Below are 17,213 nucleotides of genomic sequence, written 5' to 3' on the forward strand. Positions count from 1 at the left end.
AATAGTGGCATCCCACAGTCTTCTGCTAGTTATATTCATGCCATGAGATATACTAGACAACAGACAGGCTTTTTTTTGGGGGGGGGGGGGAAGAAAAACAATAACAGAAACAAAACCCTTAAGGTAAGCATTACTTACCACAAACTGAACTATTACTTTGCAACAAGCCTTTGGAATTTAGTTGGATAGTAATTATATTGTATGTTGGTCAGAATTAAACACACATTTAAATTAATTTTAAAAACACCTACGAAGCTGGGCATGGTGGTGCATACCTTTAATCCCAGGGGCTCCGGAGGCTGAGGTAGGAGGATCGTGAATTCAAAGCCAGCCTCAACAACTTAGGAAGACTATAAGCAATTCAGTGAGACCCTGTCTCTAAATAAAGTACATAAAAGGGCTGGGATGTGGCTCAGTGGTTAAGTGCCCCTGGGTTCAATCCCTACTACCAAAAAAACAAAAACAAAAACAAACATCTTTAACAGTTGGAATTATATTAAATTGTTCATAACAAATTTGTTCAAGTAAAATACAAAATTAAATAATCAGTAATTGTACTCATTTCACTATAGAATGGCATATGTCTTACCATTAAAAAAAAAAGGTTTGAAAAACAATATCTGAGTCTATGACAGATACAAACCTAGGTCAATTTTACTTTAAGAACACACAGTCACTTGGCTTAGGAACCTCAAATGAGATCCTTGAAAATAATCTTGTGGATCATGGGACCATCAACTCTGTTGAGCAACAATCGCAACGTAGTAGACGTGAACATTGTTTGTGCACGTATGTTGGCCTGAAGATGGACACTGCACCGTTAACCAGTTTTCTATACAAACGTGTTTCATAAGGTCTGAATATCAGATAAAGCCGTCCAACATGTCTAAATTAAAAGCATTCATATGGCATCTCTTGGGGAATAATTGGCAAAATCAAAAGTGTAAGTATTGAATACATATGCTAGAAAGGAAATAGGCATTTTCTTGGAGCAAGCAATATGACTTCAAATTCAAAACTGAGCTCAATTTGGACAGTTTGTTTATTTATTCATTTATTTATTTTAATAAATCAGTATGGATGTGAGTTATATTTTTCTGTATCCCATAAATGTCATCCTTCAAAACCAAGCCAAATATTTTCAGAAAGATTTGGCAGGAGTATAAGAACCATGACTGAGATAGGCATTCAAGACTTAAACCAAATGTGTTGAAAGTTCCATCTCAGTTTGGAGACTATTTTAAATTTAAGTTTAATTCAGGGCAGCTTTTTTTTCAAATATGTTTATTGTGATAGAATATACATAATATAAAATTATTCTGTTGGCTATTTTTAAATACGTATTTTTAAATGTGGCCTGAGATACCTGCACACTGTTGTGCAGCCATTACCATTGTTCACCTCCAGTTTTTTTGTTACCTCTCAAAAATGAATAGTTTGAGCATATGGCAAGATTTGAGTTTTTTTTCCTCAGTTGATTCCCTAAAAATATCTTTTTGAAGAAACTCTTGGTTACTTCACATTTTCTTAAAAGTATGTGTATCTGAGTTCACTGTATAAGTTCATTTCATTCAAACGGGTGCCTTGCTATTTATAGTCTTTAATTATCTGCTTGGGATCCCTAGAAAGCAGCTCTACTGAGAACTAGCTGCAAGGCAGTCCTGGTGAATGAAAGTTTGCTGTGGATTATATTTTCACTCAATGTGAGGCCATGTAAGAATATAAAAATAGTAAGAGCACTTATGCACATGAAAGATTAATATTCCACTTAATTTTTGCATCTACTATTAATTATCATGGTCCTATTTTTTAAAGACATATCTGAATAAATTGAGAAAAATAAAACAACAATGCTTTGATGTTAGGATTCAATCTCTCCAACCAATCCTATCTTTCATTTTAAGACCACAGTTGACCTCCAAATATACATACAGAAATGAATTAATAAAGCTAACATGTGACTTCTTGAGTTGGGAGCAATGCATCATGTTTTGTCTAGTTTGAGACAGGCATTATATCCTAATTAACTGGCAAGATTACCTAGATTCTGAATCTCACTTAGGGGCTTGTAATGGTTAATCTGAATTCTCAACTTGATTGGATTAAGATATACCAAAGATTAAGAAGCTTCTGGGTGTGTCAATGAGGGTGTGTCTAGAAATGATTGGTGTGTAGGACAGTAAACTGAAGTGGAGACCCTCCCTAAGCATGGGCAGCACCGTCCAATAGGATGGTGGCTTGGATGAAATAAAAGTTGGTAGAACAAGGAAGCAGCAGTAGATGCAAACTTGACTCTTCCCAAATGGGTTCTTGATTGCTGCAGCAATTGCCTGAGGATATCAGACTCTCCCTCCTTCACTCTTCCAAAGCAAACTCTGCCAGTGATTCTCTAGGGAGTTTCCAGAAGACTTTGGTCTGGGGTAGCATTGTTGATCCCTTTTGTTCTGAGGCTTCAGCCTCCTGAACTGCACAGCTACTGGTTCCTCTGGTTTCCAGCCTTCAGATGACCACTGTGGATTTTCCAGCTTTTGGTCATGTAAGCCAATCTAATAAATCCCCTTTTTATACTCATACTTCCTGTTGATTCTGTTCTTCTAGAGAACCCTGACTACTACAGGACTGGTTCCATAGATATTGAGAATCCTCAGATGATACAGAGTATAACACCTGCAGAGTTCAGGAAAATGGAGAAAACTCAGCTCCAGGCCATCCTACTTCATAGGGGCTCCATAAGTGTGCAATCCTCAAGGAAAGGCACTTTGTCCATCTTCACTGATTTCTGGAATAGTGCCAGGCATATAGAAGGAACTCCAGAAATAATTCTAGAATGAAAGAATATTCCCAACCCCCATCGTGTCTGTTCCCATACACGTACACACCCACCCCTTTTTCCACCAGCCTGAGAACATATTAACATTAATTACCCAGGTTTAATAGGCTCGCTGCTTTACCTTTCTGAGTAATGGTTATCAGCCTCCTTCTCACCAAATCCCCTTCAAATTTTTTTGTACAATTCCCAATGTATGGCTCACATATATATAAGAACAAAGTTGGTCTGCTTTCCCTGACTTGACTTATCTTCTTTGTTGCTGCTGCCTGTAGCCCTGACTAAATGAAATGATGTGGGAATATTGCTACTCTTGATAGGGAGTCCTTGCCCTGATGCTACTGTGGGCAAAAGATCTTGGTGTGGCAGATGGCATAGTGCATATTTCAGTTACCTGAACCTTTCATTGCAATTTAATGTTAAAATTTGGCAGCAGGGATCCAAAGCAGTATTCACAAAACTATTAATGAAAGGAGCCACCTTTTCAGCTTCCTGCAATTCCAAAATCTAGTCCTGGATCCAAGCAAGGAGAGTAAAAAACCAAGCTGTCTTCTTTGTCTTCCCATCCTTTCTCTCTTGCTCACCGATAGACTGATCCATTTTTCTCTCATGCTTATGAATTTTTTAAAAAATTGTTTTTGGTACCAGATGCTTAACCACTGAGTCACATCCGCAGTCCTCTTTATATTTTATTTTGAAACAGAGTCTCACTAAGTTGCTTGGGGCCTTGCTAAATTGCTGAGGCTTGCTTTGAATTTGTGATCCTCCTATCTTAGCCTACCAAGTCACTGCTAGGATTATAGACATGTGCCACCATGTCTGGCTCTCTCATGTTTATGAAATAATAATTCAACATCTTAGATCAAAGTTTGACTCATCCACCCAATACCTATAGTCAGTCTTTGAATCCTATTTTTGGTTCTGGTGAGATGGCCCATCACAGTTGTAGAGCAATTTCTTTTCATTAAATGAATAATAATAATAATTTATGGAAAAGTTGCAATTCAGATTCATTTTGCACAAATCACATATACATCTTTGTGTTAGGGAAGATGGAGAATGCAGTGAAAAGCCCCATGAGGATCAGAAAAGGTAGTGCTAAACAGATGAAAAATTAGTCAGACCCTCATCTTCTTTAATTAAACTTAGATTTATGATGAACTAAAATGATGTTTCTTTCCAAAAGGCTTAGAATCAAATAACCACTGAAACTATGATTGGGATGTTTTTCCCTCTGAAAAACTGATACTAAACATTTGGATTTGCCAAGTATGTTAGTCAGCTTTCTATTACTATAACAAATTGTTGACATAATCAGTTAGTAAAGAGGAAAGGTTTATTCTGGCTCATGTTTTCAGTCCATGATAATTGGCCTTGTTGCTTTTGGGTCTGCAGTGAAGCAGTACATTATGGCAGAGGAAGCAGCTCACCCCATAGCCACCAGAAAATAAAGACAGAAAGTGAAAATACTGGCCAGGTCCCAATATCCTCTTCAAGGGCATGTTCCCAGTGACCTAACTTCCTTTCACTAGGTCCCCACCTCCTGAAGGTTTCACTACCTCCCAATACTACCACAGATTGGGGATCAAGTCTTCAACACACAGGCCTTCGGGGAACTTTCAAGATACAAACTACACCATTAAGGGGAATAAAATACATTAAGATTATAATGGAAAGTTTTCCACATAATTTCAAAAGCTTTTAGAGTCAGCACTAAAGATCTATACAAATTTTTGTATAATCAGAAAAGTAAATTTCCCTACTTCCCTGTTATTTGCTGTCCAGCAGTATCCTCCCATTTCTGGAAATAAAACCCCCATTCCTGACTGAATGGTTGGAGAATGATTGATCTTTAGCTCTAGATTGAGCTAATCATCATATTCCACCACGCTAGCCTCAGTGAATTATTCAAAGATAAGCGCGTAACTTGACTCACCTGAATCACATTAGGACTTCCACAGACCCTGAATACTTTCGCCTTTGTGAACCTCTTCCTCCATTAAAAAAAAAAAAAAAAAAAAAAAAAAAATATATATATATATATATATATATATGCATATGTATATGTGTGTGTACATAAATATAAATATAAAATAACATTTTATATCTTCATGGGCATAAAGATGTATTATGTATCATACATCTTCTTGGAACTCAAATTTACTTTTTTCATCTGATTTTAAAAGAAAATGTTTTCATGGACTCTGAAAGTACTGCAGACCATGGCACTGGATCATACTGTGCCTAATGGATATGTCAGTCCTTCATTCAGCCAGTGAGTCTCTGTTGTATTTGCTGGAATTCTGTTCAGATGCCCCATATTCTGCTGGATTTGGTGGGAGAACCTCTTTGAGCTTGTGCCTGCCTGGATACTTTCGACCACGAGGGGTAATCTGGGCACTGCCATGGTGCTGACCTAGAGAAAGCAGAGCTGGGGATGGCATTGATGGTGGCCACAAGGGATCTCAGACAAAACTCTCCAACACAACACAATTCCTTTCCTCTGAAGTTTGTATGATTTGTGATTTCTGTTGAAGAAAGTCCTTCCCTAAACTACTATCTAGTTTAAAACTTAAAAAATAAACACCTTATGCCGCTACTGTGAGTTCAGGTGAATTTATGTAAAGTCATGATATTATGGGAAAGGCTCCAAGATTCCATTTAGCCTTTTATAATATCTTAATGCAATCCCACAATTTTTTCTGAATGAGTTCTCTTATTTCTCCAGTTCACACTGATCAGGATTGTTCACAAACAAAACTGACCTCCTGTTGCTTCCATACTTATAAACGTCAGTGATTCTTCACTACGTGGGGTATGAAGTCCCTGGTTTCTCAGTTTGGTAAGTAAGGCACTCCAGACCCATGCCTGCTTTCCTGCCAGATCCCATTTTATGTTTAGATTTCACATGTCTTCACTCTTCCTTTTGCGTGTTTACAGGAACTTTCCTTTTGCCTGAGATACTTCTCTTCACCGCACCCTCTAAAGTTTCATTTTAAGGAATACATTATTTTTGCTCAATAAAGCTTTATCAAACTAGATTAAATTTAAACTCTAAAAGAGAGAGTCTAGGGCTGTGGGGATGTAGCTCAGTTGGTAGAGTGCCTGCCTTGCAACCACAAGGCCCTGGGTTCAATCCCCAACACTGCAAAAAAAAAAAAAAAAAAAAAAAAAAAAATAGAATCTAAAGGGAGCACTTAGTTGCTTTTGATGACCATTAGTGCACTATTAGTACTTGTTCTAGTGATTGTATTTAAATATAAAATTAAGGCTTAGTTCTACATAGGTGTACAAGATAGAGGTAGTGGAGTATGGTATTAGCAACTGACAGAGTTCTCAAGGAGAAAGGTTGAACTTCTTTTCTTTCTGACAAGCCATGTGAGACCTTATATGATCCACAGTCTGCCAGTCCTTCAAGCTCATCTATTGATGGCTGTCTCTAGGACTTGATCCCTGAGCAATTCTAACTCAAAAGACATCGTTCTTCAGGAAGAGTTTCTTCCACCCTCAGGAGCTAATCATCTTTCTATTATCCTTTAACTTTTACCCAGCTACTACTACTGCAGATACTCTACCAGATGAGAGAAATAACAAATTGAACCTGGGCAAAATACATGATTTGCAAATCCAAAGCAATCAAAAACTGTTTTTCCAGTGTCCACTAATACAAATGTGTCCTCCTTGTACAAAAATTTACTGTTATCAGTTACTATTGTTTCCTGTCATTGCCTCTGTGTATGTAAATACCACATTTTACTTAGACCAGTTTCCCTCTTGCTATTTCATTTTCTCTGGGCTGCATTACTCATTTCCATTCCCCTCCCCTTAGTGTTCCCAAAGAGCTTTCAAGCTGCATTTAAAAACATGAATAAAGTTTATTTTCTTTCTTATTCTCCTAGGTTAAAGAATATATATAGATCTTGTCCCATTTCCTGGTGGCTGCCTTCTGCACAACTTGGGTACATGCACCCCGCTTCAGAGAGCATGGCAGAGGGCCCTTGTGCCCATATCAAGCTAATGTCTCCCAGCTACAAACCTTCTCTTCAGTTCTCTGCTGTGGCTGGACTGGGGCTCTGCCACCTGTTTCTCCTTGGCCATTGAGCTGCCTGTTGGACCTTGCCAATGGAGGTCACTAAAGGACTATTTAAGGCTGGAAGAGGAAGAAGGAAATTGCTTTTTCCTGTTTGCCTGTAGTACCACCCAGTGTTGCTCGCAACCCTTCTTCACCCTGCAAGTGGAAGTTCCTTCCAGTAGTAGCCCTTGGTTCTCCTTCTCAGTTTTTCCAACATGCAGAGGACCAGCCTCATAGTACCCTCTCAGGGACACTAACATCAACTGACTGGTGTCTCTCCTCAGATGTCTGTGTTGTATACAGTCATCAGGGAGGTGGGTGTTTCTATGAGAAACAAGAAGACCTGTGTACTGAATGGAGATTAATACAAGATAAATGAATATGAGGATGACAGAAACCAGTGATTTTTTCTTTTTCCAAGAGATATAAGAGCTAAAAAAATTATCTTGATATATAAGAGCAGATTAACTTTTTAAGAAAATCTTGTCACTTTAACACAGGATTAAACTTTCATTTATGTAACTAACTTAGTTACACACAAACTTTTTGAAATTTATCCTTCACTTACAAAGACCTTCTTGTCACTTACGTCACTTACATGAATTTTCTTATCACTTACTCAGATCTTTTTTTATCCTTATTCAAACCTTATTCACAAACCTTATCTAATTCCCGTCACAAGCCTTACGTGTAATTCCCATCACAAGCCTTATATCTAATCCCCTTCACAAACCTTCTTATATCTTTCCCTCCTTTTAAATTTACATTTTAAAAACAATCTTCATAAAATTTTTGAACTTAGACAAATTAAGATGAAATATTTTGTTTTTTATGGTACTTTAATTGAAACCTCTTATACTTTGAATATAAATCATACCTGATAAAATCTTAAGCTCTTAGTAACCTTGTTTTAGTGAAGACACAGATATAACGTAAGCTTAAACTTTTTTCAATTACCTATTTATGAAAACACATTTAATATTTAAATATATTACCTTAGCAGTTGATGTTTAGCAACCCAACTTTTAAATATCAGATGTCTCCTTTAACAAACACGTTTATGAAGATTGATCACATTCATGTTAAATCTAATTTATTCATTTTTAACTGTAAAAACCAAGATATCAGACAAATGTAGTTAACAGCATTTATCAAATCAGAAATTAGCTTTGGCTCAGATTAGGGAGGAACTAGGTAAGAAAGCAGGGTGGCAGAGGAAGACAAGATAGCCAGCCAGAAGCAGCTTGAATTTAAAAGTGACAATTTTATTTTTCTCTTTTTTTTTTTTGGGTGCTGGGGATCGAACCCAGGGCTTTGTGCTTACAAGGCAAGCACTCTACCGACTGAGCTATCTCCCCAGCCCCTTTTTTTCTTTTTTTGATCTCAAACAAGTTCTTCACAATTTACATTTCAGATACAAGTCTAGGAGAGAGAGAGATCTAGCAGAAGCTAAGAAAGCAATAGAGATCCCTTTCTTTGGATCCAGCATCTCCTACATTTTACACCTTGCAAAAAATACACTCCTCAAAAAAAAAAAAAAAAAAAAAAAAAAGGAGGGATGGCTGGGGAGATAGCTCAGTTGGTAGAGTGCTTGCCTGTCAAGCTCAAGGCCCTGGGTTCAATCCCCAGCACCTCAAAAAAAAAAAAAAAAAATTCACTCCTCACCTTATAACTGACACACATCTTTAGGAGCCCCCCCTCACCCACCCGCCATCTGACCAATGAAGAAGTTCCACTGGATCTGGTCCCTGTTCTGTCCCTGTTTGGACCTCTTCAGGTCTCTGCTCTGGGTCCCGGTGGCTAATTTAAGAAGCGGACTAGCAGGAGCGATGGGGGATGAAGAAAAGGCAGACATGTAAAGTAAAAGTGGGGCCAGGTGGGTGAGGCTTGACTGACTCAGAGCTAGCTTAGCAAGTTTCTTTGATAGGTTTCATCATCAAAAGGCCAATTGTCCCACACTGAGGCCCAGCCCAGCCACCAGGGCCACTGCCTGCGGTCTCCAGTGCCCACGCCCCAGCCTGTCAACTAGCACCCAAGCCCCACGCAGACTAGCGCCTTGCTGTGGCTGACCATGTATCAGCATGTGGGGTCTCCTCTGCCTGCTAGCCTTGATTATTCCTGACCTGGAGGTCACCATTCATAGTGGGACAGCAACCTTCTTGGGACACCACATTATCAAGTTCCTCTCAGGCATCAGGTTACTGAAGACCTGGAGGTTTGAACAGTACTGTATAGTTTTACTGTAGAATTTTTTTTATTAGTAGTATTATTATGATTAATCCTAATATACCTACTATTATTCCTACTTTTTTCTTTTATTAATATTTTTCTCACTCTATTTTCCTCTTATATATCTGTTTCCTTGGAGGCTTTCTCCCTTTTCTCATGCTAACAACATATTTATTTTAATTCTGCTTTCCTTATTCATTCCTATGACCCTAAAGGAATAGCCAGTCAAAGGAGAAACCAAGTCAAGTTAAAACCCAAAAATAAGCCAAAATGACTGTGAATACAAATCATATCTCAATAATAACCCTGAAAGTTAATGGCCTAAACTCATCAATTGAAATTTTTCTGTGTTTCAGAAGGGTATGATTTTGTCAATTTACATGTTAGGAAGGATAGCTCTTTATGATATAAGCTGTAAATATCTCCCTTAGTTGTCTTTTATAAGTTTGTTTGTGATGCTTCTTTCCATAAAAAACTGGTTTTTATGTAACAAAAAGTACCAGTGAAATAATTTATGACTTGGGGATTTTGAGTCATGAAAGTTTAGATATTTCTTGCTAACTCCAGATTTGTAAAAAAAAAAATTTCAAGTTTTCTTCATATTTTTTAATGGTTGTGTTATTTGAAAAATATCTTTGCGTGGACAGTAGTTGTCAAGAGGAAACCTTCTCTGTGTGCTGGAGTGTCTCCACCTGGGTCCAGAATTTGCTGGGAAAGGTTTAGAGTTTAAACCTTCTTGACAATACCTGGTACAGTGGAGCCAGCAGCTATTCATGCATGCAAACCTGAGAATCAGAAGAGAAATCAAGGACAGCAAAAGCTCCCACTGAATACACTCACCTAGCTGCAGGCTGAGCCAGGACTTGGACTGCTACAGTGGGAGATACTCTCTGTTCTTTGGGCAGAAAACTCTGAACAGGATGGAGTCACTGTGGTGTTAGCAGGTCTGGGAAATTATTTAAAAATCAAGCCTGCCTCCGCCTGTAAGTCAAAACATTTAAAAAAGGAAAAAATACAGGGGAAAGATATAACTCCCAAACATTCTCAAGAATCTGTAATATACCTGAGGTCTTCAGTTCTGCTGCTGAGTATAGTGTAACCATGAAGTCTGAGCACTCTGGTTCCCAGAAAAGTTCCACCATTATGACATTTCACCCAACCATGGAAGATTTCTCAGATTTCAACAAGTACATTGCTTACATGGAATCCCAAGGGGCACACAGAGCTGGCCTGGCCAAGGTAATTCCACCAAAGGAATGGAGAGCCAGACAGTCCTATGATGATATCAGGGACATCTTAATAGCCACTTCCCTGAAGCAGGTGGTCTCTGGGAAGGCAGGTATGTTCACTCAATACCACAAAAAGAAGAAAACCATGACAGTGGGAGAGTATCACCTTCTGGCAAACAGTGAAAAGTATCGAACTCCTCCACACCTGAATTTTGAAGATTTGGAGAGAAAGTACTGGAAGAACCGCCTCTGTGACTCACCAATTTATGGTGCTGACATCAATGGATCCTTATTTGATGAAAACACTAAAGAGTGGAACCTGGGACACCTGGGAACCATTCTGGACCTGTTGGAACAGGAATGTGGAGTTGTCATCGAGGGAGTCAACAGGCCCTACCTGTACTTTGGTATGTGGAAGACGACCTTTGCATGGCACACGGAAGACATGGACCTTTATAGCATCAACTTCCTGCACTTTGGGGAGCCCAAAACGTGGTATGCGGTGCCCCCTGAACATGGGCAGCGCCTGGAGCGCCTGGCTAGGGCGCTTTTCCTGGGCAGTTCCCAGGGCTGTGAGGCCTTCCTGAGGCACAAGGTGGCCCTCATCTCACCCACAGTCCTCAAGGAGAATGGCATTCCCTTCAACCGTGTCACTCAGGAGGCTGGGGAGTTCATGGTGACATTTCCCTATGGCTACCACGCTGGCTTCAACTGCGCAGAGGCCATCAATTTTGCCACCCCGCGATGGATAGATTATGGCAAAGTGGCATCTCAGTGCAGCTGTGGGGAGGCCAAGGTCAGCTTCTCCATGGACGCCTTTGTGCGCATCCTGCAACCTGAGCGCTATGAGCTGTGGAAATGCACACAAGACCGCACGATTGAAGACCACACTGAGTCCAGGAAGCCTGCCAGGCCAGAGCTGCTGACCACAGAGAGAAAGAACCGGACACTCTGGAGAGCAGCGCTGGGCTTGAGATACCTCCAGTCTCCAGAGGCTTATGGTTCCTTGAGATCTGTGCTGGCTGGTGGCTTGTTATGTGCACCTGTGAGTCCAGAGTCTGGGTGCCCCTCCTCTGGCTACAGAGCTGATGCAAAGCCTGGGACAGTCCCGAATGGGTCCCTGCTGCCTGTCGTGACCTGGTCAAAGAAACGCTGTAGGTCCACCGTGACTCTCCACCCATCAACTGGTAGACGTGGTCGTGGTCTTCGCAAAGTGGAATTCTAGGCGACAACCTCCCAGACACCATCCAACAGGTGCCTTCTGCTCTGCACCAAGAGCACACCTTGCAGCCCAGAGCCTCAGCCACTGCGGCCGAATGGAACTTTGACCCACAAGCCTGCCTCTGTAAGACCTAGGTCTCATTTTTTCTACCAAGGTTCCTGGATACTGCCGTGCCCCTAATCTTCAACCCTTGGGGCCCCCACTGGATCCTGACTAGCCGGTGCATGGGGCCCATGCTTGCTATCCCTAGACAGCATTACCATAGATGTCTCCCTGAAATTGTCCTGCTGACTGCTTTCAACTTCATCGTGCCTTTTAGAAGGCTCTCCAGGGCCACTGTTGGGTACTGAATGACCCTGTGAACTGGCAGAAGACTAGTGTTGGACCACTCTTCCTCTAGGATTTTAAACTTAACTAAGGTTGCCAAAATCCCTTGTGCTTTTGGCTGCGATTCCTCCCAGCTGAAGCTAGATGGAGCTGCACCTTTGAGGTCAGAAATACTTTATCAATCCTCTGAACCCATGACTATTGAATATGTTGCCAAAGCTGTGCCCCTGATCCCAACACCTGGAACCACAGAACATCCCCATCAAACAACAATTCAGGCCTGAATCTGTCACCAGTGGAGACCCTTTACCCAAGAGTGGACACGTTTTTGAGATGTTTGATGCTTTCTCCAACTGTGGCAACCAGGGCTCAGGGTGCCTCAGAAGTGGATCTTTCCACCCCATAAGCTGCCACAGGAGGTTGTGGTACCTCTCAAGGACTCTCAGCCCACTTCTGAACATGGTTGTGCCTGTGGGCCCTACTGTAGCCTAGATATCATGGCCACCTCTTGTTTTTATGTCACCCTCAGGATACCTCCCCTGTGGTGCTCTAGTCTGGCCCCCACAATCATTTGGGCCAATATAGGATGACTGAGCCTCACTTCATCCCCAGGTTGTATATGGGCCACTAAGCAACTGACTACTCTGGCTGCCATCGGACATTACTACAGCCTTGGTGAAACCCAGGGCCTATCAGAGTTCTTTGAACTGTGACATGCTGTACCTCCCAGCCACCACCAACCTTTTTCATGCAGAAAAGAACGTCTGACTTTTTGGAGTTGGCCACAGTGTTCTGCTATTAGATGTTTTGTAATTTTGTAATGTTTAATAAATGTTATTTCTTGTTTGTTTAATGAAAAAAAATATCTTTGGTACATGTGGAATTTATCATGGTATATGAGATAAGGCAAGGATATTACTTTACTTATCCCTATAACATTAACTATCCACTTCTTTTTCCCAGTGATTGAGATGATGTCCTCTTTATACATTCAATTTCTATATGAATCTGAGTGTACTTACTTCTAGGCATTCTATTTTGCTAATAGACCAGTATGATACTCTTAAATTATTTAGGCTTTTAAAAATGCCTTAATGTGTTTTAATGCTGGTCCCACTTTTATGTTTACTTTTTTGACTAAATTTAGAATCAGGTGATATAGCTTAAAACTGTTAAGTTTTCACTGAGGTTTTTTTTTTTATTGTAAACAAATGGGATACATGTTGTTTCTCTGTTTGTACATGGAGTCAAGGCATACCATTTGTGTAATCATAAATTTACATAGGGCAATGTTGTTTGATTCATTCTGATATTTTTTCCCTTCCCCCCCACCCTTCCCACTCCTCCTACCCCTCTTTTCCCTCTATACAGTCCTTCCTTCCTCCATTCTTACCACCCTCCTTATCCCTAACCCTAAACCTAACCCTAACCCTAACACTAACCCCTCCCACTCCCCATTATATGTCCTCATCCCCTTATCAGCGAGATCATTCGTCCTTTAGTTTTTTGAGATTGGCTTATCTCACTTAGCATGATATTCTCCAATTTCATCCATTTGCCTGCAAATGCCATAATTTTATCATTCTTCATGGTGGAGTAATATTCCATTGTGTATATATACCACAGTTTCTTTATCCATTCATCAACTGAAGGACATCAAGGTTCGTTCCACAATCTGGCTTTGGTGAATTGAGCAGCAATGAACATTGATGTGGCTGTATCTCTGTAGTATGCTGATTTTAAGTCCTATGGGTATAGGCCAAGGAGTGGGATAGCTGGGTCAAATGGTGGTTCCATTCCAAGCTTTCTGAGGAATCTCCATACTGCTTTCCAGAGTGACTGCACTAATTTGCAACCCCACCAACAATGTATGAGTGTACATTTTTCCCCACATCCTCGCCAACACCTATTGTTGCTTGTGTTCTTGATAATCGCCATTCTAATTGGGGTGAGATGAAATCTTAGGGTAGTTTTGATTTGCATTGCTCTTATTACTAGAGATGTTGAACATTTTTTCATATATCTGTTGATTGCTTGTATATCTTCTTCTGTGAAGTGTCTGTTCATTTCCTTAGTCCATTTGTTGATTGGATTATTTGTATTCTTGGTGTAGAGTTTTTTGAGTTCTTTATAGATTCTGGAAATTAGTGCTCTATCTGAAGTATGAGTGGCAAAGATATTCTCCCACTCTGTAGGCTCTCTCTTCACATTACTGATAGTTTCCTTTGCTGAGAGAAAACTTTTTAGTTTGAATCTATCCCAGTTGTTGATTCTTGCTTTTATTTCTTGTGCTATGGGACTCCTGTTAAGGAAGTCTGATCCTAAGCCAACAAGTTGAAGACTTGGACCTACTTTTTCTTCTATAAGATGCAGGGTCTCTGGTCTGATTCCGAGGTCCTTGATCCATTTTGAGTTGAGTTTTGTGCAGGGTGAGAAATAGGGGTTTAATTTCATTCTGTTGCATATGGTTTTCCAGTTTTCCCAGCACCATTTGTTGAAGAGGCTATCTTTTCTCCATTGCATATTTTTGGCCCCTTTGTCTAATATGAGAAAAATTTATTTGGGTTTGTGTCCATGTCCTCTATTCTGTACCACTGATCTACCTGTCTATTTTGGTACCAATACCATGCTGTTTTTGTTACTATTGCTTTGTAGTAGAGTTGAAGATCTGGTATTGCGATACCCCCTTCTTCGCCCTTTCTACTGAGGATTGCTTTAGCTATTCTGGGTTTTTTATTCTTTCAGATGAATTTCATAATTACTTGCTCTATTTCTGTAAGGTACATCACTGGGATTTTAATTGGAATTGCATTGAATCTGTATAGCACTTTAGGTAGTATGGACATTTTGACAATAATAATTCTGCCTATCCAAGAACATGGGAGATCTTTCCATCTTCTAAGGTTTTCTTTAATTTCTTTCTTTAGTGTTCTGTAGTTCTCATTGTAGAGGTCTTTCACCTCTTTTGTGAGATTGATTCCCAAGTATTTTATTTTTTTTGAGGCTATTGTGAATGGGGTAGTTTTCCTAATTTCTCTTTCTGAAGATTCATCACTTACGTATAAAAATGCATTGGATTTATGAGCTTTGATCTTGTAATCTGCTACTTTACTGAATTCACTTATGAGTTCTAAAAGTTTTCTGGTGGAATTTCCAGGTTCCTATAAATATATAATCATGTCATCAGCGAACAAGGATAGTTTGAGTTTTCTTTTCCAATTTGTATCCCTTTACTTTCTTTGGTTTGTCTAATTGCTCTGGTTAGAGTCTCAAGGACAATGTTGAATAGAAGTGGTGAAAGAGGGCATCCCTGCCTTGTTCCAGTTTTTAGGGGGAATGCTTTCAGTTTTTCACCATTTAGAATGATATTGGCCACGGGCTTAGCGTAGATGGCCTTTACAATGTTAGGGAATGTTCCCACTACCCCAATTTTTTCTAGTGTTTTGAGCATGAAGGGGTGCTGTATTTTATCAAATGCTTTTTCTGCATCTATTGAAATAATCATGTGATTCTTAACTTTAAGTCTGTTGATATGGTGAATGACATTTATTGATTTCCGAATGTTGAACCAACCTTGCATCCCTGGGATAAAACCCACTTGATCGTGGTGCACTATCTTTTTAATATATATTTGTATGTGATTTGCTAAAATTTTGTTGAGAATTTTTGCGTCGATGTTCATTAAGCATATTGGTCTGAAATTTTCTTTCCTCGATGTGTCTCTGTCTGGTTTAGGTATCAGGGTGATATTGGCTTCATAGAATGTGTTTGGGAGGGTTCCCTCCTCTTCTATTTTATGGAATACTTTGAGGAGTATTGGAATGAGCTCTTCTTTAAAGGTTTTGTAGAACTCGGCTGAGAAATCATCTGGTCCCAGACTTTTCTTTGTTGGTAGGCTTTTGATGACCTCTTCTATTTCATTGCTTGAAATTGATTTATTTAAGTTGTGTATGTCCTCCTCGTTCAGTTTAGGTAATTCATATGTCTCTAGAAACTTGATGTCTTCGAGGTTTTCTGTTTTGTTGGAGTATAGATTTTCAAAATAGCTTCTAATTATGTTTTGTATTTCACTTGTGTCTGTTGTGATATTTCCTTGTTCATTCCGAATTTTAGTAATTTGAGTTTTCTCCCTCTTTCTCTTTGTTAGTGTGGTTAAGGGTTTATCAATTTTGTTTACTTTCAAAGAACCAACTATTTATTTTGTTAATTTTTCCGATTGTTTCTTTTGTTTCAATTTCGTTGATTTCGGATCTGATTTGAGCTATTTCCTGTCTTCTACTACTTTTGGTATTGGTCTGCTCTTCTTTTTCTAGGGCTTTGAGCTGTAGTGTTAAGTCGTTTATTTGTTGATTTCTACCTTTTTGTTGAATGTGCCCCATGAAATAAATCTTCCTCTAAGTACTGCTTTCATAGTGTCCCAGAGATTTTGATATGATGTGTCTTTGTTCTCGTTTACTTCTAGAATTTTTTTATTTCCCTCCTGATGTCTTCTGTTATCCATTCATCATATAATAGTGTATTATTTAATCTCTAGGTATTGGAGAAGTTTCTGTTTTTTATTCTGTCATTTATTTCTAATTTCAATTCATTATGATCTGATAGAGTACAAGGTAGTATCTCTATCTTCTTGTATTTGCTAACAGTAACTTTGTGGCATAAACTATGATCTATTTTAGAGAAGGATCCATGTGCTGCTGAGAAGAAAGTGTATTCATTCTTTGTTGGATGGTATATTCTATATAAGTTGGTTAAGTCTAAATTGTTGATTGTGTTCTTGAGATCTATGGTTTCTTCATTCAATTTTTGAAAGATCTATCCAGTGGTGAGAGAGGTGTGTTAAAATCGCCTAGTATTATTGTGTTGTGGTCTATTTGATTTCTGGAATAGAGAAGGATTTGTTTGATGTACATGGATGAGCCAATGTTTGGGGCATAGATATTTATGATTGCTATGTCTTGCTGATTTATGCTTCCCTTAAGCAGCATGTAATGTCCTTCTTTATCCCTTCTGACTAGTTTTGGCTTGAAGTCCACATTTTCTGAAATGAGGATGGATACTCCAGCTTTTTTGCTGTGTCCGTGTGCATGGTATGTTTTTCCCCATCCTTTCACCTTTCGTCTATGGGTATCTCTTTCTATGAGATGAGTCTCTTGCAGGCAGCATATTGTTGGATTTTTCTTTTTAATCCAATCTGCCAGTCTATGTCTTTTGATTGATGAGTTCAGGCCATTAACATTCAGGGTTATTATTGTGATATGATTTATATTCCCAGTCATTTGACTCATTTTTGTTTTTTGACATGATTTG

At 39.3% G+C, this 17,213-nt stretch overlaps 1 protein-coding gene across 1 annotated transcript; it reads left to right on the forward strand.

Moving 5' to 3' along the window:
* Nucleotides 1–10,229: 10,229 nt before the first annotated feature.
* On the forward strand, nucleotides 10,230–11,582 carry LOC124994207 (lysine-specific demethylase 4D-like). The gene has a single exon (XM_047566002.1). The coding sequence runs from the start codon at nucleotides 10,230–10,232 to the stop codon at nucleotides 11,580–11,582; it is 1,353 nt and encodes a 450-aa protein (XP_047421958.1).
* The last annotated feature ends 5,631 nt before the right edge of the window (nucleotides 11,583–17,213 follow it).

Source organism: Sciurus carolinensis, chromosome 10 (assembly GCF_902686445.1).
Source record: "Sciurus carolinensis chromosome 10, mSciCar1.2, whole genome shotgun sequence".
Taxonomy (NCBI): domain Eukaryota; kingdom Metazoa; phylum Chordata; class Mammalia; order Rodentia; family Sciuridae; genus Sciurus; species Sciurus carolinensis.

What these genes read in the sequence shown, in the direction of transcription:
- LOC124994207 (XM_047566002.1), top strand. Translation starts at nt 10,230, where the DNA reads ATGAAGTCTGAGCACTCTGGTTCCCAGAAAAGTTCCACCATTATGACA.